The 16,043-nt window shown below is 50.9% G+C and overlaps 1 protein-coding gene across 6 annotated transcripts in view; it reads left to right on the plus strand.

Annotated features, from left to right (window-relative positions):
• LOC133347438 (eyes absent homolog 1-like) overlaps positions 1-16,043 on the plus strand; it is a 97,001-nt gene that overhangs the window by 65,211 nt on the left and 15,747 nt on the right. For all 6 annotated transcript variants that reach the window (XM_061559683.1, XM_061559682.1, XM_061559686.1 and 3 more), the window contains one exon: positions 5,521-5,610. In XM_061559683.1, the coding sequence (XP_061415667.1) occupies positions 5,521-5,610 (90 nt within the window). The remainder of the gene's footprint in view (positions 1-5,520; positions 5,611-16,043) is intronic.

Below are 16,043 nucleotides of genomic sequence, written 5' to 3' on the forward strand. Positions count from 1 at the left end.
TTGCATATTCGATCGATGATTGTTTTGTTTTCTATTGTCTTGCTTCATCTTATTCCGAGAGGCTCAGGGCGAGAGAAGTCTGAACCAGTCCTGGGCCTTCCCTCTTTACCAACACGTGCTGAGCAGTACGGTGAAGTACGGTCAAACAATCCTGACAACCACCACACCTTAGGTGACAGAGGGTTGAAACTTTAGAATGTCGTGTTGTAGCAAAAATCCGGTGTGAAAATTTTGAGGTGGCCCCCACTAAAGGCACTCTATGAGAACAATGTTGTTATTATTATTACTACTACGGCGAGCGAGACCCTGGAAACAACCCACCTGCCACTCCCCTTAGAAGCCATCGGCTGGGCGGTGCCTTCATCTCGACTGTGAACTCACATCCTGCCCCGCAGGATGCTGAACGGGGCCGGCCACCGAGTGGCCCTTGTTTTCGGCCGTGAGAGGCAGAGCGGCTCATGAATCATTCGCCCCTCGGGTTGGAACTCTTGGTCAGAACCTTCGAAAACGTGTCGAGCACTCTTCCATACATTATCTTCTCAACTGGTTGCTTGTAGTATCAGTATTTTTGTTTAGTTTCGTCGTCAGCATCATCAGTCGTGTTCCATCCACTGCTAGATGACAGCCTCCCCGAGCTGCCGCCACCTCTCTCGATGCTGCACCTGCACACAAACCGATTTCATCGCTCCATATCCACGATGCATGTCCGCTCGGACATTGTTTGTTCCTTGGCTAGCACGGGGTTATTATTCACGATGATCGATCATCGTCCGTTTGAGTGACACGGCCTGCCTAAATGGGCTGCGTCGATGGAAGGGAAACCCCCCCCCCCCCCCCCCCGCTAAGCTTCTGGGCGAGTCTGGCCGCTCAGCTGGCTCATCCTCGCCGACGTTCCCCGCTGACTCCGCGACCCCACTCAGCCGAAGGTCGCGGTAGCAGCGCTGCAGGTGTGCCACTCTCCCTCCTCCTTCTCCTCCTTAGGGATTTTCTTCTGAATAGTTTTTCACTTTTACTTCTCACAGCTTACCATATTTTGCATGTTATAAAGAGCGTTCTGTTTGAATTAGTTTCAACGTTTAAGAGGCAACGTAATTGCCAAGAGTTTTGTGTATACGTCTCCAATTTAAAAAGCACAAAAAGTTGAATTATAAATGGCTCCGGTCATGCAATTTAAACATTTCCATAAATTACATTTTTCGGGTGTAAATTCCTTTCACAGCATAAAACCTCACGAATGCAACACAAAGCGGCGAGCCGCTCACACAGAGGCCGAGTGTTCCTTGCACCGTAAAGCGCGGTATGTGCCGCCAATAATGGGCAGCACGTGCTTTCTCACAATGGCCCCTGCAGGGCGTACAGGTGCGGCGGCGATTGCTCAACTCGCTCGCTGTCACTGCTCTTGCAAGTCACACTTGTCGCGGTCATCTCCTGCTGCCCACACGAGCATTGAGGTGTTGGTGCTGATCTCACATTCACAGCCCTCAGCCACTGGCGGGAATTCCAAATTCCTGTGGCAGAGAGAGGTATCTCCATAGGACAACCACTCTTGGACTTTGTCACAAAGTGGTGCTCAATTTATCGCCCCTTTCGCGATGATGGGCTTATTCAACCCCCAGCCTGGATGTGAACTTGCAACCCTCTGATTGCCAACCGCTCGCTCTTCCGCTGAGCTACCTGGACGGTTAAACGGAACTTCCTGAGCGCTTATATCTGGTTTTAATTACCTGCAAACTATAATCATGAGTTTCACTTTAGACCTATGCTTTTGACATTTTCACATTTTTCCTTTCCGAGAAATGACAAGGATTAATATGAATTGTGACATTTACATTTTCCAATTGGAATCCAATTTGAAAATGCAAATACGAAAAGCCATCATAATGTTTTGAATGGATATGAAATATTATAGTAACTAAGGATGCCAGCCAATTAGCTAAAATATTAATTGGTTATGCGTTATTATTGCTCCATTAACTATAATTAATTACTCTCAAATCTCTGTTGTGTTCAACGAACACATCCAGTGATAAACAACCAATGATAAACAATACTTATAGAACTCACGCAATGGAGGATTTAAGTTAATTGGGCATGGCTGATGATGAACAAATGTTAAAACTGCTGTAGCTGGAGAACGTAATTAATGAGAAATTGCACATTGGCTGTGTCGCTCTAACAAATGCAGCATGTCCCCCCTAGCGTGACTCGGCGCTGATCACGCGTCTGGGCGATCTGCTCTTTGCGAAGCTGAAGACTCACAGTGGGGAGCGACCGTGCACCCCTCTGGCCACGTGACGCATGGTTCAGCATTATCAGGCGCCATGCGAAGCGTTTCTGTTGACCTCAAGTTCCATGGAAAAATCAAACGACACGAATTCCAGCAGAAAAACTCATGCCCAGTTTGTTCGGTTTGCTCATGTACAAAGACAAATATCCCCTGTATAGCCTTGAAGAGACTGTTGGGGCAAGTGCTGTTAGCGAGCACCTATGAAGGACGGCACAGCGCGTGAAGGGGTAGGTGGCGAGCACCACGCCCGGCCGCCTTTGTCTCCCCAGTGGCGATGTTTAAACACTGCACCAGGTACTCGTTTGAGGCTGAGTCGACCTAGGGGAGGCCCAGAAACGGTTCAGATAATCGTCACTGGTGTTGGCTGTGAGTGGGAATCGAACTCGGATCGCCGGGCCCATAGCACAGCACGCCTACCTCCTTGTTCATGTTTTTGCACCCGAGTCAAGAGCGTTATTATACCTCATACATGAAACTGAAAATGAAACTGAGACACTACCGCTCCCACACAACAACAATCGCCATTCGCCACTAAGTGGCAGTGACATCACCACGACGCTTGTGCCAGGCTATGTGCACGTTGAGGTCACGTGAAGTGTCGAACGCCCGCTGGCAGGAGGTCACGGGGCAGACCCAGGTGCCACGGGTCTACTGACCGAGATGACCGAGATGACTGGCTGATGCACCACCTGTGCCCCCTACTGTACCAACTTGCTGTGCTTTAGCCACCCGGCGCTCAGCTCGTTGTTGTGAGCGTCGCTCCTCCGCCCTCCGTTGTTGTTGAAGGGCGACTGCCTCCAACTGCCCAGTAGCGTCCTTCACGAGCCTCCTCCACAGAGGCTGATCTTGACACCACTGGTACCAGTCATCGGCTAGTCCACTCAGCTCCACATCCTCCTGTACCACATCACTCCATCTCTTTAGCCCGTGGCGTGCCCATTTAGTCCCCTCGATCCGGCTGAACAAAAGCTGTTTAGGCATGCGGTGGCTGGGCATGCGGGTTACGTGACCCAGCCAACGCAGCCTTGCCTGCCGGAGGAGCTCACCGATGGGACTTTGTCCAGGTCTTTCAAGGATATGCGAGCTCCCCCACACACAGACAAAGATAAAGATCCCCCGTATAGCCTTAACAGACTGTAGGGGCAAGTGCTGTTAGCGAGCACCTATTAAGGCCAGCACGGCACACGAGGGGGTGGGTGGCCAGCACCACGCATACACACACGCGCGGCCCCTTCCTTTCCTGGATGCTTTCACCTTTGTAGAGTTTTCGCACTTCACTGGATTGATTTTAGCCGGCATGTCGTCAGGACAGATTCTGATATTACTTGATACAGATGTTAACCACGGCCAAGAATCAAACCGAGGTTTTTAAGTTTGTATCACTGTCCCACACACGTTAATATGCGTGCATACATATGCACAGGCATGTGTGCAGCCCACACACTTACATTTAGCTTTCAAGTGAATATATTGTGTATCTTTAAAACGTGCGAGCCCATGTGCACAAAGTAAGATGCACGTGATTGGACCGTTACCACGCAAACCACACAAACGTGTGCACCCACACGGTTGCTTTGCCTGTTCCGACACGCACACACATGGCTGTAAAGTCAGAGCGTGGATATTCGTGTGCGTACGCCACCCGTGCCACCCTGCTAACTTAAGTCCACGCAACTCGCGCGTGCTCAGGGTTTGCGTAAGTGCTGTCGCGTGACGCGCCGTTAATGCGCTTGGAATTTTGGCTTCAGGTTATTCGCTGGCGGAAAAAAAACCCCATCACGCTGGAGTAACAGCCCAATCGTCTTTCCTGCTGCGAACGCGTGTCCTCGACGGAGCGGCACGTACACCGCGGCGGCTCGCCGGTTATGATTCACCCTCTGAGTCATGGGGCAAATATTGTCCGTGGAATGCACAGAATTTGAACGATACTCAAAACGGCGCGCACGCATGCAAAGCCAAGCAATCCCGCTAAATTCATGTCTGGCATTATTATAAAAACCCGCCAACATTCGTGCAACGAGGCTGTTATTATTTACCGCCGACTTTGATGATTCCCTGCGATGTTTGCAAACGCGGACACGGGATATACCGGACGGATGCTTCGCGTTTCGCAGGCCGTGTTTGTCAAGCTCTAGAGTTTTATTTGTACTGTCTCGTTCATGTTGTAGCTTACATCGGCTTGGAGCTGTCCTCTTATAGGGATGCAGCTGCAATCCACACCGCAGGTTAGAAACCTGGGGCAAAAGAACACATTGGTTCACGTTGGGTAGAAATGTTTTGCACGGCCCTTTGTGCACGCTGGTGCCGTTGTGAGTGAAACATATTGCAATGACAAGGTATTGTTAATAATGTTACGCGCTCCCTGACATAACTTAGAGATTTGTTTAAAAAAAAAACAGTTATTAAAAGAGAAGGATTGGTTGCTGCAAGCTAGAGTTGTACATTGACTTATGCACCCCTCACTCTCTCTGTTATTTGGAATGTTGTTGCCTTTAGTTTGGCCCGGCGCTCTTGAAGCAGAACCTCATTTTTGACCCTTAGGGTTGACCGGTGACAGATTTACACTCTCCAACGGCAGGGATGTTTTTTAGGTGTTTTGCATGGGCTGGCCAGAGGCCTCCAACCTGCGGGTTTAATTAGAAATGTCAGCCCTTCCCGTAAATTCCCACGTGTTTATTTGGTTGTGACCAGCCATGCGATGCTTCCGAGGACACCGTAAATATGCTCTGCTCTCACCGATTATTTTCCGTTTTTTCCGTTATTCCCCCACCCGGCGTTTGTCAAACTCATTTGGTTTGCATCCGAACGAGCATCTTCCCGCACGGCCACGAGCAAATCGCAAATACTCGTCCTCCTCGCAGACCAATGAGACTAGTGCCCTTGACGAGGACTTGCCGTTTAACCATGCATCAGGTAAAACACGTGTTTTACATACGTGATGCATTCGCCAAATCGTGTGCACGATTAGTTTTAAAATATATGCAACGGACACGCTAATGTAAACTTTCGGCTCACGGAGTGAACAAAACTATTACAAAGGAGCCTGAAATAACGAGGGGACATCGAAACGAGATGGCGAAAACGACACAAAATGATACATCGACGATGGCGTCTCCCAGGGTGCCCCCGGGCAGTGGGGCCACTCGCGTCTCCCGGGGGGCCTGCCCCGTCTGCACTGCGCACGGGAGCCGCCCCGCCCCGGGTGACTCACGTACCGCTTGCGTTCGTTCCAGGACCCTCCGACGTCCGTCTCCCTCGGGCTCAGGATGGAGGAGATGATCTTCAACCTGGCCGACACACACTTGTTCTTCAACGACCTTGAGGTCAGTGCCGGTACTGGAAAGTCGGCGACGGAAAAGTCGGCCGAAAGAAAGGTTAGCCGAAGCAAAGTCAGTCGAAGAAAAGTCAGTCGAAGAAAAGTCAGTCAAAGGAAAGTCAGGCACGGGAAAGTCCTCCACGAAGGACAATGACGTCACATTGACGTGACCCCGAGTATCTGGCGAGTGGTTGCAGAGACACCAGTACCCACGTGTGAGACTTAAGTGAGAATGATTGGAGAGCGCAAATTAAATTAAGATGTCACGATGAAAGTTGCGGTACAAGCTTGTGGATATTTACTCAGCGGTTCACAAAACGTGAAGGTTTTCTGGAGAATTAGGAACAGCTGTGTAGTCTGGTGGTAATTTTCTGACAGTTAAGTTGCCGAGTGCAGTTGTATTCCCTGGATTAGTGGATTAAGAATGATCTTTTAATGAAATTTTAATTTGCCAAAAAAGTTCAAAATAAGCAATGCTACTCTCATAAACTCAATAGCCCTGGGTGAATAAGTGGTAAATATTTTACCGGCCCCGACCAGGATATGATTATTGCAACCATGAGGTTGTGAGCTGACCACTTTGCCAACTTAATGAAATGCACGTATGAATGCATATATACAACGACGTAGTCTGACACAAAGACAAACATCTCTTGTGTAGCCGACACAGGACGGCACGGCGCACGAGGTGATGGTGTAGCCAGCACCACGCCCGGCTGCATCTGTGTCCTCCAGCCATAATGTTTACACGACAAATAATGCACTCATTTAAGGCTGAGTTGACTTATGGGAGGACCAGAATCAGTTCAGATATTTCCCACTGATGTTGGCGGCGGGCGAGAATCGAACTTGGGTCGTTGGGTTCGCTGCGCAGAGCGCTGTCCGCTACTCTGCTGCACTGCACTCTCTCTCAAGAACGCACGAGCACACGCACGTACGCACGAGCACACACACGCACGTACGCACAAACACACACACGCACGTACGCACGAGCACACACGCACGTACGCACGAGCACACACACGCACGTACGCACAAGCACACACGCACGTACGCACAAGCACACACACGCACGTACGCACGAGTACACACGCACAGCGGTGTGACGTGGGTTATGAATTTCTCAGCGGAGCAGTCCCTGGAGTTCGTAAAGAATGGGACCCGGGTAAACGGCGAGGCACGCGGCACGGGCAATCCATCTTGGCTCTCTCGCCGGAGAGGCGTGCGCACTCCGTGGTGTCAGCGGTCCTCATACAGCGCGCACACTCCATGAAACTGCAACATATCATCGGATAATTGCCTCCTGTGGACGCAGAAAAAAATTCTATTCTTGCGTATGAGTGAACTACAGAAAGAGCATAATTCTTAAGTAAAAACATGGCAAAAGGATATAATAGTTTAATAATTTAATGATTTTTTTTTAAATAGCATGGCAATAAGTTAGAATAGTTTTTGGGCAGAAGAGCGGCGCCAATAATCGCCACGCTGAGTGTTGATCACGACGCTGAGTGTTGATCACGACGCTAGGTGTTTATTCACGACGCTGAGTGTTGATCACGACGCTGAGTGTTGATCACGACGTTCAGCTCCTCGTCAACGCCGTGTTGCGGGCGGTCCAGAAGCTGGGCGCCGAACGGTCGACTCGCTCGCTCACGATGATGACGCGCGCTCCAGAGCCGCTCCATAATTTACACGGCTCTCTGCGGGTCGGCGCGCGTGAAGTATTCGCCGGCTCGTTATGATTTATTTAACGCGAGCCGAACGCCACTTTAAGCTGTAAGTGCCCGTGTTGTTTTGGGCACCGGTCCATATTTCTTTGCTCTTCATTACTACCGCGGAGGAAAAACAAACGTGACCCGAGTATAATTCCTGTCCTTGCTCAAAGCACGGATCAGTTCATTCTACGGTTGGGGCCACGTAAGCTGTCACCTGTGTGAAATACGCTGTTTGCCTTTAGAAACCCCATCCGTGCGTAACTTATCAATGGAGATCACACGGAGGGGCGCGCCCGCGCGGTGTCCCGCAAGCGCCCGCCGGTGCCGCCTGTCCGGCGGTGTGCGCGGTCTGAGGTTTCGCAGGCCCCGGTAGGAGAAGCGTAAATTTCCCACCGCTCCTGCTCGCTCTGCTTTCTCGTGAACTCGCTCCACTCCCCCGCTGGGGTTGCCCGGCCTGGCACGGCTCTCGGAGCTCTTTGTGCTCCGCCCGCGTCGTCGTTTCTCCTTCCCGCGACGAGGTGAACGCCGCGGGGTTCGCGTGCTATAGTTTAGGCCACCGACTCCACGAGAGTTGAAAATGTGGCCGTCCCAAAACTACCGGTGGAAGGGCCTCCACTCGAAGCAGTTCTCGAGGAGCCCCTGCGAGAGTGCATATTGGCCTACTCTTCTACGTTGGCCATACATCTTGGATTGGGCGGTAATACCCGCACTTTACCCCATGGCTCAACCTACTGATTGACTAACCGGCGGTATGCCCATCTCCACTGCTCAGTGGACAGCGACGGAGGGGTTGAAAGGATTGCTCCATCGTGCCATTTGCTGCGCGGCGAGGTAAAATTGACCGCTGATCTCTGAGATTGCGCACGCCCGGCACGCCGAGCATCACGGCGGCATCGTGACGGCAGCGCTTGCGGTCTGTTGCAGCACCGCCACTTGAGCGGGAGGTAGCGCTCTGCAGGGCGTGCAGAGGGGGACGGCGTTGCTGTTGCAGAGGCGAGGGGAAGTCGAAAAAATAACAGCGGGGGGCTGAGTCAGCAGGACGGAGTGCGAGTGCAGCTTGAGCCAGCGGTGGTCTCTCGGCGTCGAGCCGCGTGGCTCCGAGGAGAGAGGTGGGCACAGCGAGGCACCTCGGATCAGAGGCATCGTCTTACAAATTAACAAAACCCGCGCATTGATAGCAAACTGCAGCGGGCTGCTTGATTCGCATTTAAACTCAATTAAAATCCTTTGTAGCGCAGTCGTTGGCTTTTGACTCGTAATTGAAGGAGACCCTGCACTACTTTAACCAGGGCCATTTTAAATTGCGCCTCAAGCCGGATTACTTAACTGTTCCTTGGTGGCCTCGCTGTGTACCTCGGTGACCTCAATTAAGTTCCAGCGAAGGGCGCTCTCCAATCGGCGTGACAATCTGCTAAGAAGCGAGCCGCTCCTCGGCGCTCACCTTCACCTTCACCTCTTTCACCATCCCCCGAGCGGAGGTGGGACGCGGCTTCTCTCCGGGGAGCCGGAGCCCAGCTCCCCCCCCCCCCCCGCCACGAGAAGAGGCACCGTGTGCAACGCACCTCGTCGGCGTCGTCGCGTCGTCGTCGTCGTCACGGCGGCGTTGTGACCGTGTGCGGGGTCGCGGCGAGGTCGCCGCGCGGCTCGGCTGCGGGGGGAGGGCAGGGCGCCCAGGGGGGCCGTGGAAGGGGCCGTGGAGGGGGTCGTGGGCTCGGGGTAAGAATGCTGTGATGCTGTGATGTTTTTAACCCTTGGGGAGAGAGGGACCAGGCCACCCTTGACCCAGGATGTAATGAGCACCAACTAGGGGGAGTCTGGGAATTGTAGCCAGGCTAGAGCACGCAATACGTAAAGAACATTTATGCCGCCGCCTTTTTTAATCGGATGCTTTTTTTTGCGCTGCTTGCGATTTGTTATGGGTTTACTGACAAAGCGCAGACTTAGCCTTGAGAAAACAACCAAGAACGCCGAAGCTCGGAAGAATAATTCATCACGGTGGCCTGCAGCGCTGCTCAATGCGAACACCGCGCGCGCGTAAATCGGTTCGTCACACTTTCATGTTTCATTATCTCTGCGCTGATTCCTCCGACTTTACAGAATGTTCGAGTTGAGCCAGTCGTGTTTATCGTTGGAGACCTGAGTCGTGAATCTCATCATGTTAAACCTTGAGACGTTGCAAACGTTTGCCTCTTTGGAACTGGCAGTCATCCCGTCACGTGCAACGGTGATAATCTTGCTTGAGAAAGGTGACTCCACAACATCTGGAAAGTGGCCACAGCATTTCTCTTCAAATGTCTACGTTCCGTACGGTTTAAAATGTGGGTATGCCCACATCTTCCAATATGTGAAAGAGTAGACCAAACACCCTTAGGAGTTTTCTCGAGTGGAAGTCCTGCTACGAGTGGCGTGAGAAATTGCAGCGCTGCACCTTTGCCTTTTGTCACCTCAATACAAGCTGAACTTGTGACCTCTAATTAAAGTGCGCCGTCCACGACGATGCAGAGTGATATCCCTTTGTTTTCTCATTCTCCAAACATCTCTCTCGTTAAGGGACGACGGAAGGAGCGGAGTGTTGTGTGCGCTCTAAATATTCCCAGACCCTGAAAGGTGCTGAAAGAGAAACCACGCGTTTCACGCCCCAAACAAACGTCCCAGGCTCATTACGACCCCGCGAGCTCCGCCATGCTGGCACACACGGCGGAGGTGACTGTGCCCGGGTCACTATCCCGGATTGTTGGCTATTACTACAGTTTTTTTTTTACAGCATCGCCATGCATTTATGTATTCGTTTCCAAGATATGTTGTTTATTCACTGCGCTGTTGCACACAGCAGTTTCCACGTACTGGCAGAACATGAATAACCACGCGCTGACAATCGGCCAAACGCAAAACTACGCTCTGCCGTTGTAGCCAAAATGGGCAGGGATACATTTTGAGATGGAGGGACTAAAAAAGTTTGAAGGAAGAAAATAATCATACCGATCAATACATTGCAGGTGGCTCTCAGCGGTAGAGCAAGCAGCTCGTAATCAGAAGGTAGCGAGTTCACATCCTGGTTCAGGGTTGACACGGCCTGTCAACCCTCCGGGAGCACTTTGTGTGTGTGTCCTATGGATAAACTCACCCCTGCCATAGGAATGTGGAATTTCGACCAGAGGCTCAGGGCTGTTAGTAGGAGATGAGCACTGTATCGATGGTCATTTGAGTAGGAAATTACTTTCCTTCCTTCGAAAAGGGTTAGTAATTCTCAATGTGATTTCACAAACATAAATAAAAGTCTTCGAGCAGAACGGGTTTCCATTCCCGTTCCCCTTCACCGAGGATGGGGACGGAGCTGCCGCTGTTCCGACATCCCCTTGCCCCGTCACCAGCGCAGCACGCGCTCCGGCCCAAGGCGTCCGCGTTGGCGGGGGAGCCGTCGCTCGCGAAGGGCGCTTGCGCCCCACCATGGGGCTGGCCATCAACCAGCGACTGGAAGCTCGCTGGTCCTTGACGCTTCCCAAACAACTTAAGCCCCGGATGACGGAGCCCTCTTGGTGGAATGCGAGCGTCGTAGACTCGTGCGTCGATGTTTCCACATCGCCGTTTCTCCGGCGCATGGGTCACGGCGCCGGTCGGCGCTATTTAGACTTGGGATGCTTCTTCGTGCAATGTTGTTATTTTTTATTTGCTCGTGCTTTAAAAGGTTCGTGCGACCGGTGCTTACAGAGAGCATCCACTTAGGGCTTTGTTAAGTGGAGACTATTTATGCTTCAGGGATGGCAGATCTCCCAGGTCAGGAAAGGAATTTTCTTATATCCTCCCCAAACCTCCCTGAATATTTCAGGAGGCAACATTAGAAATGCCTTTTGTTGCAGCTCAGCACCTTGCTCTGAATCTGTGTCACAGTTTCCACGTTCTGGTAGGCCAATGCTGTGTGATGCGGGGTTAACAGCATTGGATACAGTCATCAAGAGGTGAAATTGAGGGTTAGAGAGGCGGTGAGAGCATATTTGCCGCTCCACGGGAGGTCCACATTGAGCAGGTACAGCAGAGGCACCATAGCTCCGGGATGTGTAGCGAGCACTCCCGCCGCTCCACTCAATGAAATGCCACTAGTCTGGGTCAGAATTTGAATTAAATTATATTCTATCTAATTTTTGCGTCTTCTTTGCTTTGCTCGTCCCGTACGATCAGTCTCGTTTGTTCCCTCGCGCCCTTTCCATTCATCTGAAAGCAACAATTTATAAATATTCGGTGCACGTATTACGAGCGTGAGATTGAGTTTAATTACAAAATAATTATAGAGAAGCCACACCATCCTTCCTGCGGTTTGTGAGCGGCACTCCTCCGCGTGTCGTCGTTCCTCCTCCTGCGATGCGAATTGCTCCGCTCGTCGTAGTCGCACGCTCGCCCTGGCGGGAAGTTCGTTCTCTGCGGTTGTGCTGTTGAGGGCGGTGTTCGATAACGCGTGCGCTTTATTGCCCACTTAATCCAGTGTCTCAATCCACTGTGTATCGCTTTGGTTCAGCGTTTTAATCATTGCTGGCAATTCTATTGGCGTACTCATGGATTACTCTCTTAATCTTCGTATCGGTCATGTTTGCCTCAGAGAGAGATATAAGCGTGAATATCGTGGCTCCAGTTCATGCGCTGCACGTGTGGTGTGTGCCTGTGTTCGATTAAAAGAGTTCACGTATCAAACATTGTAATGGTTAAGGAAATGAATGTGGCGCGTTTCGTTCATGGTGTAGCGTTTACGAATATCGCACAATCTCAGAAATAGCTTTGTTTAAGTCTGAGGCTTATCTCGATGTCTGTATGAGCAGTGGCTGGGCAGTTGCGCAGTACGCAGATAAATCAAAAGTGCACAACATGACAATAGGGCAGAGAATATCCACACTCGGGGCTCTCTTTATAAAAATAACCACTCACCCCAGCCAAAAGGGGTTTGGCGCGCTTCGGCATGCGTCGGAATGTCGTTCCATTTCTGTACCACAGGTAGCGTTTTTTTTTTTGTCTGAAACAACAAAAACTTTTCATTTGCCGAATTAATGGCCCACATCTTGCGCTGTGCGCAAAAATACAACTCGAGGAGTGGAGCGGCCCCGGGTCAGCGCTGGCGGAGCCACGCGTCATCTCCAGCGGGGTTTGCGCCAGAGACCCGAGAGCCCATGGGATGGGGGGGGGGGCGGTGTTTTCTTCTCATTAAACGCACGTGGTGCGGTCAATCACAGCGGTGGCGGCGCGGTGCCGGTGGCGGCGCGGTTCAGGCCGGGCCACTCGCGGCTCGGCTCACCCACGCGGCCCGCGGACCACGAGGGCCACAGGAGGCTTTACGATCGCCGTCCACCCCCCCCCCACTGTCACCCCCCCCCACCTCCACCCCCCCACTGTCACCCCCTCCCACCTCCACCCCCTACCGCCCCCACCACCACCCCCTCCTCAAAATCTGCTCTGCCCTTCAACTTTATGCGCATTCTAGTTTGCAGCGCAGCAATGCACAGCATTTGATTTGTATTCTTGTACGGAGTCAAAATTCTAAATGACTCTCGGGGTGCTGGACAGAGCTATTAGGGGCAAGGAATGTGCAGTTAATTCGTAGAGTATGAAAGACACGATCGGATTAAAATGTAAATGAGTTACGTGGAGAAGATACAGGAAAATGAATTATAGTGAAGAAAAGAGGAAACCCTCGTATGAGAAAATTCTAAAAGCAGCAGCAAAGTTGTCATGGGCAGTGAGAGCACGTAGAGTTTAAGGTGGCAGGGAGAACGTGAAGGTGTGTGGCTGAAGGGCTTGAAGGCCAGGCAGGAGCGCTTGTGGTGGAGTCCTGAGTTGGGCAGTTTTCTAACATTGACGACAGTGTTGAGTTTTTTAAGAATATTGTTTATGCAAGTTTTTAGGCAAGAAATTTGATAACTAATGAATCATGCAGTGAGATTATTTTAATCTGAGAAATTGTTCTCAATGTATCACCATTGTTGTCATCTTACAACTCCATAGGCGAGATTTGCAAATATCTGAATTTGATTATAAACTGGACCTGGTGGACTCAGCTCATCATCCAATCTATCCATGCTCCGTAAAAAGGCAACCATTTTGTGAGAAGTTAGCAGTGGAAGTTTATGGATATCATTCCTCTGTCATAGCAATTTTAAATTTCCACTACGAACATTAGGGATGAGCATTTTTTCTCCATTCGAAAGGAGACGCTGTGGCTGTGACTTGCTATGATGGCGAGATGTTAACTACCTCACCTGGTATACAGGGCGTTGTGGGTTCGATCCCAATCCTGGCACATGTATATGTAGAGTTTGCATGTCTCTCTCCCCGTGGTCACGCGGATTTTTCTCCAGGTCCTCCGGTTTTTCCCTCAACATTTAGAAACATGCGTTTGGAGTATTTGGCTGCTATACAGGTCCACGTGATAAACCACATCGTTGAGCTGTCACTTGTCACCAGGTCGTGTCTGAAAAAGGGTTGTATAGCTCAGTGGGCCTTACCTGGTAAAATAAAACAAATTTGGTTTAGTTTCAAAAGTTAGTTTTTGAATCTGGGGAATGTGGTGAAGCCGTGAGTGGTTTGTGTGGAGACGCGTGAGTCATCCCAAGACAAATGCTGCTGCTGCTGCTGCTGCCGCCGCCGCTGCTACCCGTTTGCAACGATCGTCCTCGGCGGGCCGGGAATATTTAGCGCGGCTCGCTCGCTCCCTGAACCCCGCGCGCCCTCACGGCGCTGTCCAGCCGGCATGCGCTCGCTCCCTGAACCCCGCGCGCCCTCACGGCGCTGTCCAGCCGACATGCGCTCGCTCCCTGAACCCCGCGCTCTCACGGCGCTGTCCAGCCGGCATGCGCTCGCTCCCTGAACCCCGCGCTCTCACGGCGCTGTCCAGCCGGCATGCGCTCGCTCCCTGAACCCCGCGCCCTCACGGCGCTGTCCAGCCGGCATGCGCTCGCTCCCTGAACCCCGCGCTCTCACGGCGCTGTCCAGCCCGCCTCGGGGAGCCGTGTCACTAGCAGCGGCACTGAGTGACGTAAACAGTTTACTGGCGCCCCGTGGGGGCTCAATCGCTTTGACTTACGTGGCACAGCGGTTGAACCTTTATTTTGTTTTTGCCATCGAACTGATGAAGTTAATAGAAGCCTCCTGACGTCAGTGGATCGTCGTCGCAGCCTGCGAGTGTGTGTGCTCGCGCGCATGTTTGTTCGGAGGTCTCGTTAAAGAGATAATTGCCACGGTTATGGATCGTTATTTGATTAGGACGGATGACTCATTTGAGGCTGGATTTGCTCTGCGAGCACGGGAATTAAACGTTGAGACACAACTGAGGTTAGCGAAGAACCTCGGACTTCAGCATTGCCAACTGAGCAAACCTTGAACGCAGCTGACTCAAGTGCTGCAGTAAATCTAGTGGCACAGTTTCACACGCAGTGGCACCAACATCAGAATTCTGTCATTGAGCAGTGGATAGAGAGAGACCGATGATGGCATTACGTAAGTATGACTATAAGTGTAATTACTTTTATTATTTAATTCATGATATATGATATGCTTCTTGAGCATATATTACGTAAACGCACTGTATTACAGTAATCAAATCTGTAAATGTTGAAGAAAGCCCATCGTGACAGCAAAACAGTACAGGCCGGAACAAATACGAATTCATCAGCATTCCCATTACAATGAGGATGGAAGAGGTCCAATGTTGTCCATCTCTGCATCACTGCTGCTGTCTTTCAGTCACCAGAGGACCACAATGCAGTTCTTCTCCTCCTGAGCTCTCGAATGTAAATCCACGCTAATATCACTATGTAACACAATTTTTGTTCCTGGGTAGTCAGTTTAATTTCGTAATTGCTTATGCCTAAAAAGTATATAAAATGGCTATTATTCCCCACAAACTTTGCTTTTGTGACCAGGACAGTGCTATTTAGAAATGTACCTATTTTCAATGAGAAAATGGGTGATTTTGTGTCTTTTCGTTCACATAAAGTCAGAAAAAAACAACATTTGAATCAAAATGAACATGTATTTATACTAAAGTAATACAAAAATGACTACAAAAGATTTAGAAGTGAGTAGTTTTTCGAGATGTACGATTATACTGTAAATCACTTTTACGAATCAGCCCCCAAATGTAGTCTCCCATCATGTTCTCGTTATACTGTCCTTGGTAGCGGCGTTCAAAGTCCAGTATACCCTGGTGGAAGCGCTCGCCTTGCTCCTCCGAGTATGCTCCCATGTTCTCCTTGAATTTATCAAGATGAGCATCAAGGATATGGACTTTGAGGGACATCCTACAGCCCATTGTGCCGTAGTTCTTCACCAGTCTCAACCAGCTCCACATAGTTGTCGACCTTGTGATTGCCCAGGAAGCCCCGAACCACTGCGACAAAGCTGTCCCAAGCCGCTTTCTCCTTACTCGTGAGCTTCTTGGGGAATTAATTGCACTCCAGGACCTTCTTCATCTGTGGTCCGATGAAGACACCGGCTTTGACCTTTGCCTCAGAGAGCTTAGGGAAGAAGTCTTGAAGGTACTTGAAGGCTGCCGACTTCTTATCTACAGCTCTGACAAATTGTTTCATAAGGCCCAATTTGATGTGCAGTGGTGGCATCAGCACCTTCCGGGGGTCCACCAGTGGCTCCCACTTGACGTTGTTCCTCCCCACAGGAAACTCGGTCCGCTGTGGCCAGTTCTGCCTGTGGTAGTGCGCCTTGGTGTCCCTGCTGTCCCAAAGGCAAA

The sequence above is a fragment of the Lethenteron reissneri genome, chromosome 26 (assembly GCF_015708825.2).
Source record: "Lethenteron reissneri isolate LAM-NWPU_2019-01 chromosome 26, ASM1570882v1, whole genome shotgun sequence".
NCBI lineage: Eukaryota > Metazoa > Chordata > Hyperoartia > Petromyzontiformes > Petromyzontidae > Lethenteron > Lethenteron reissneri.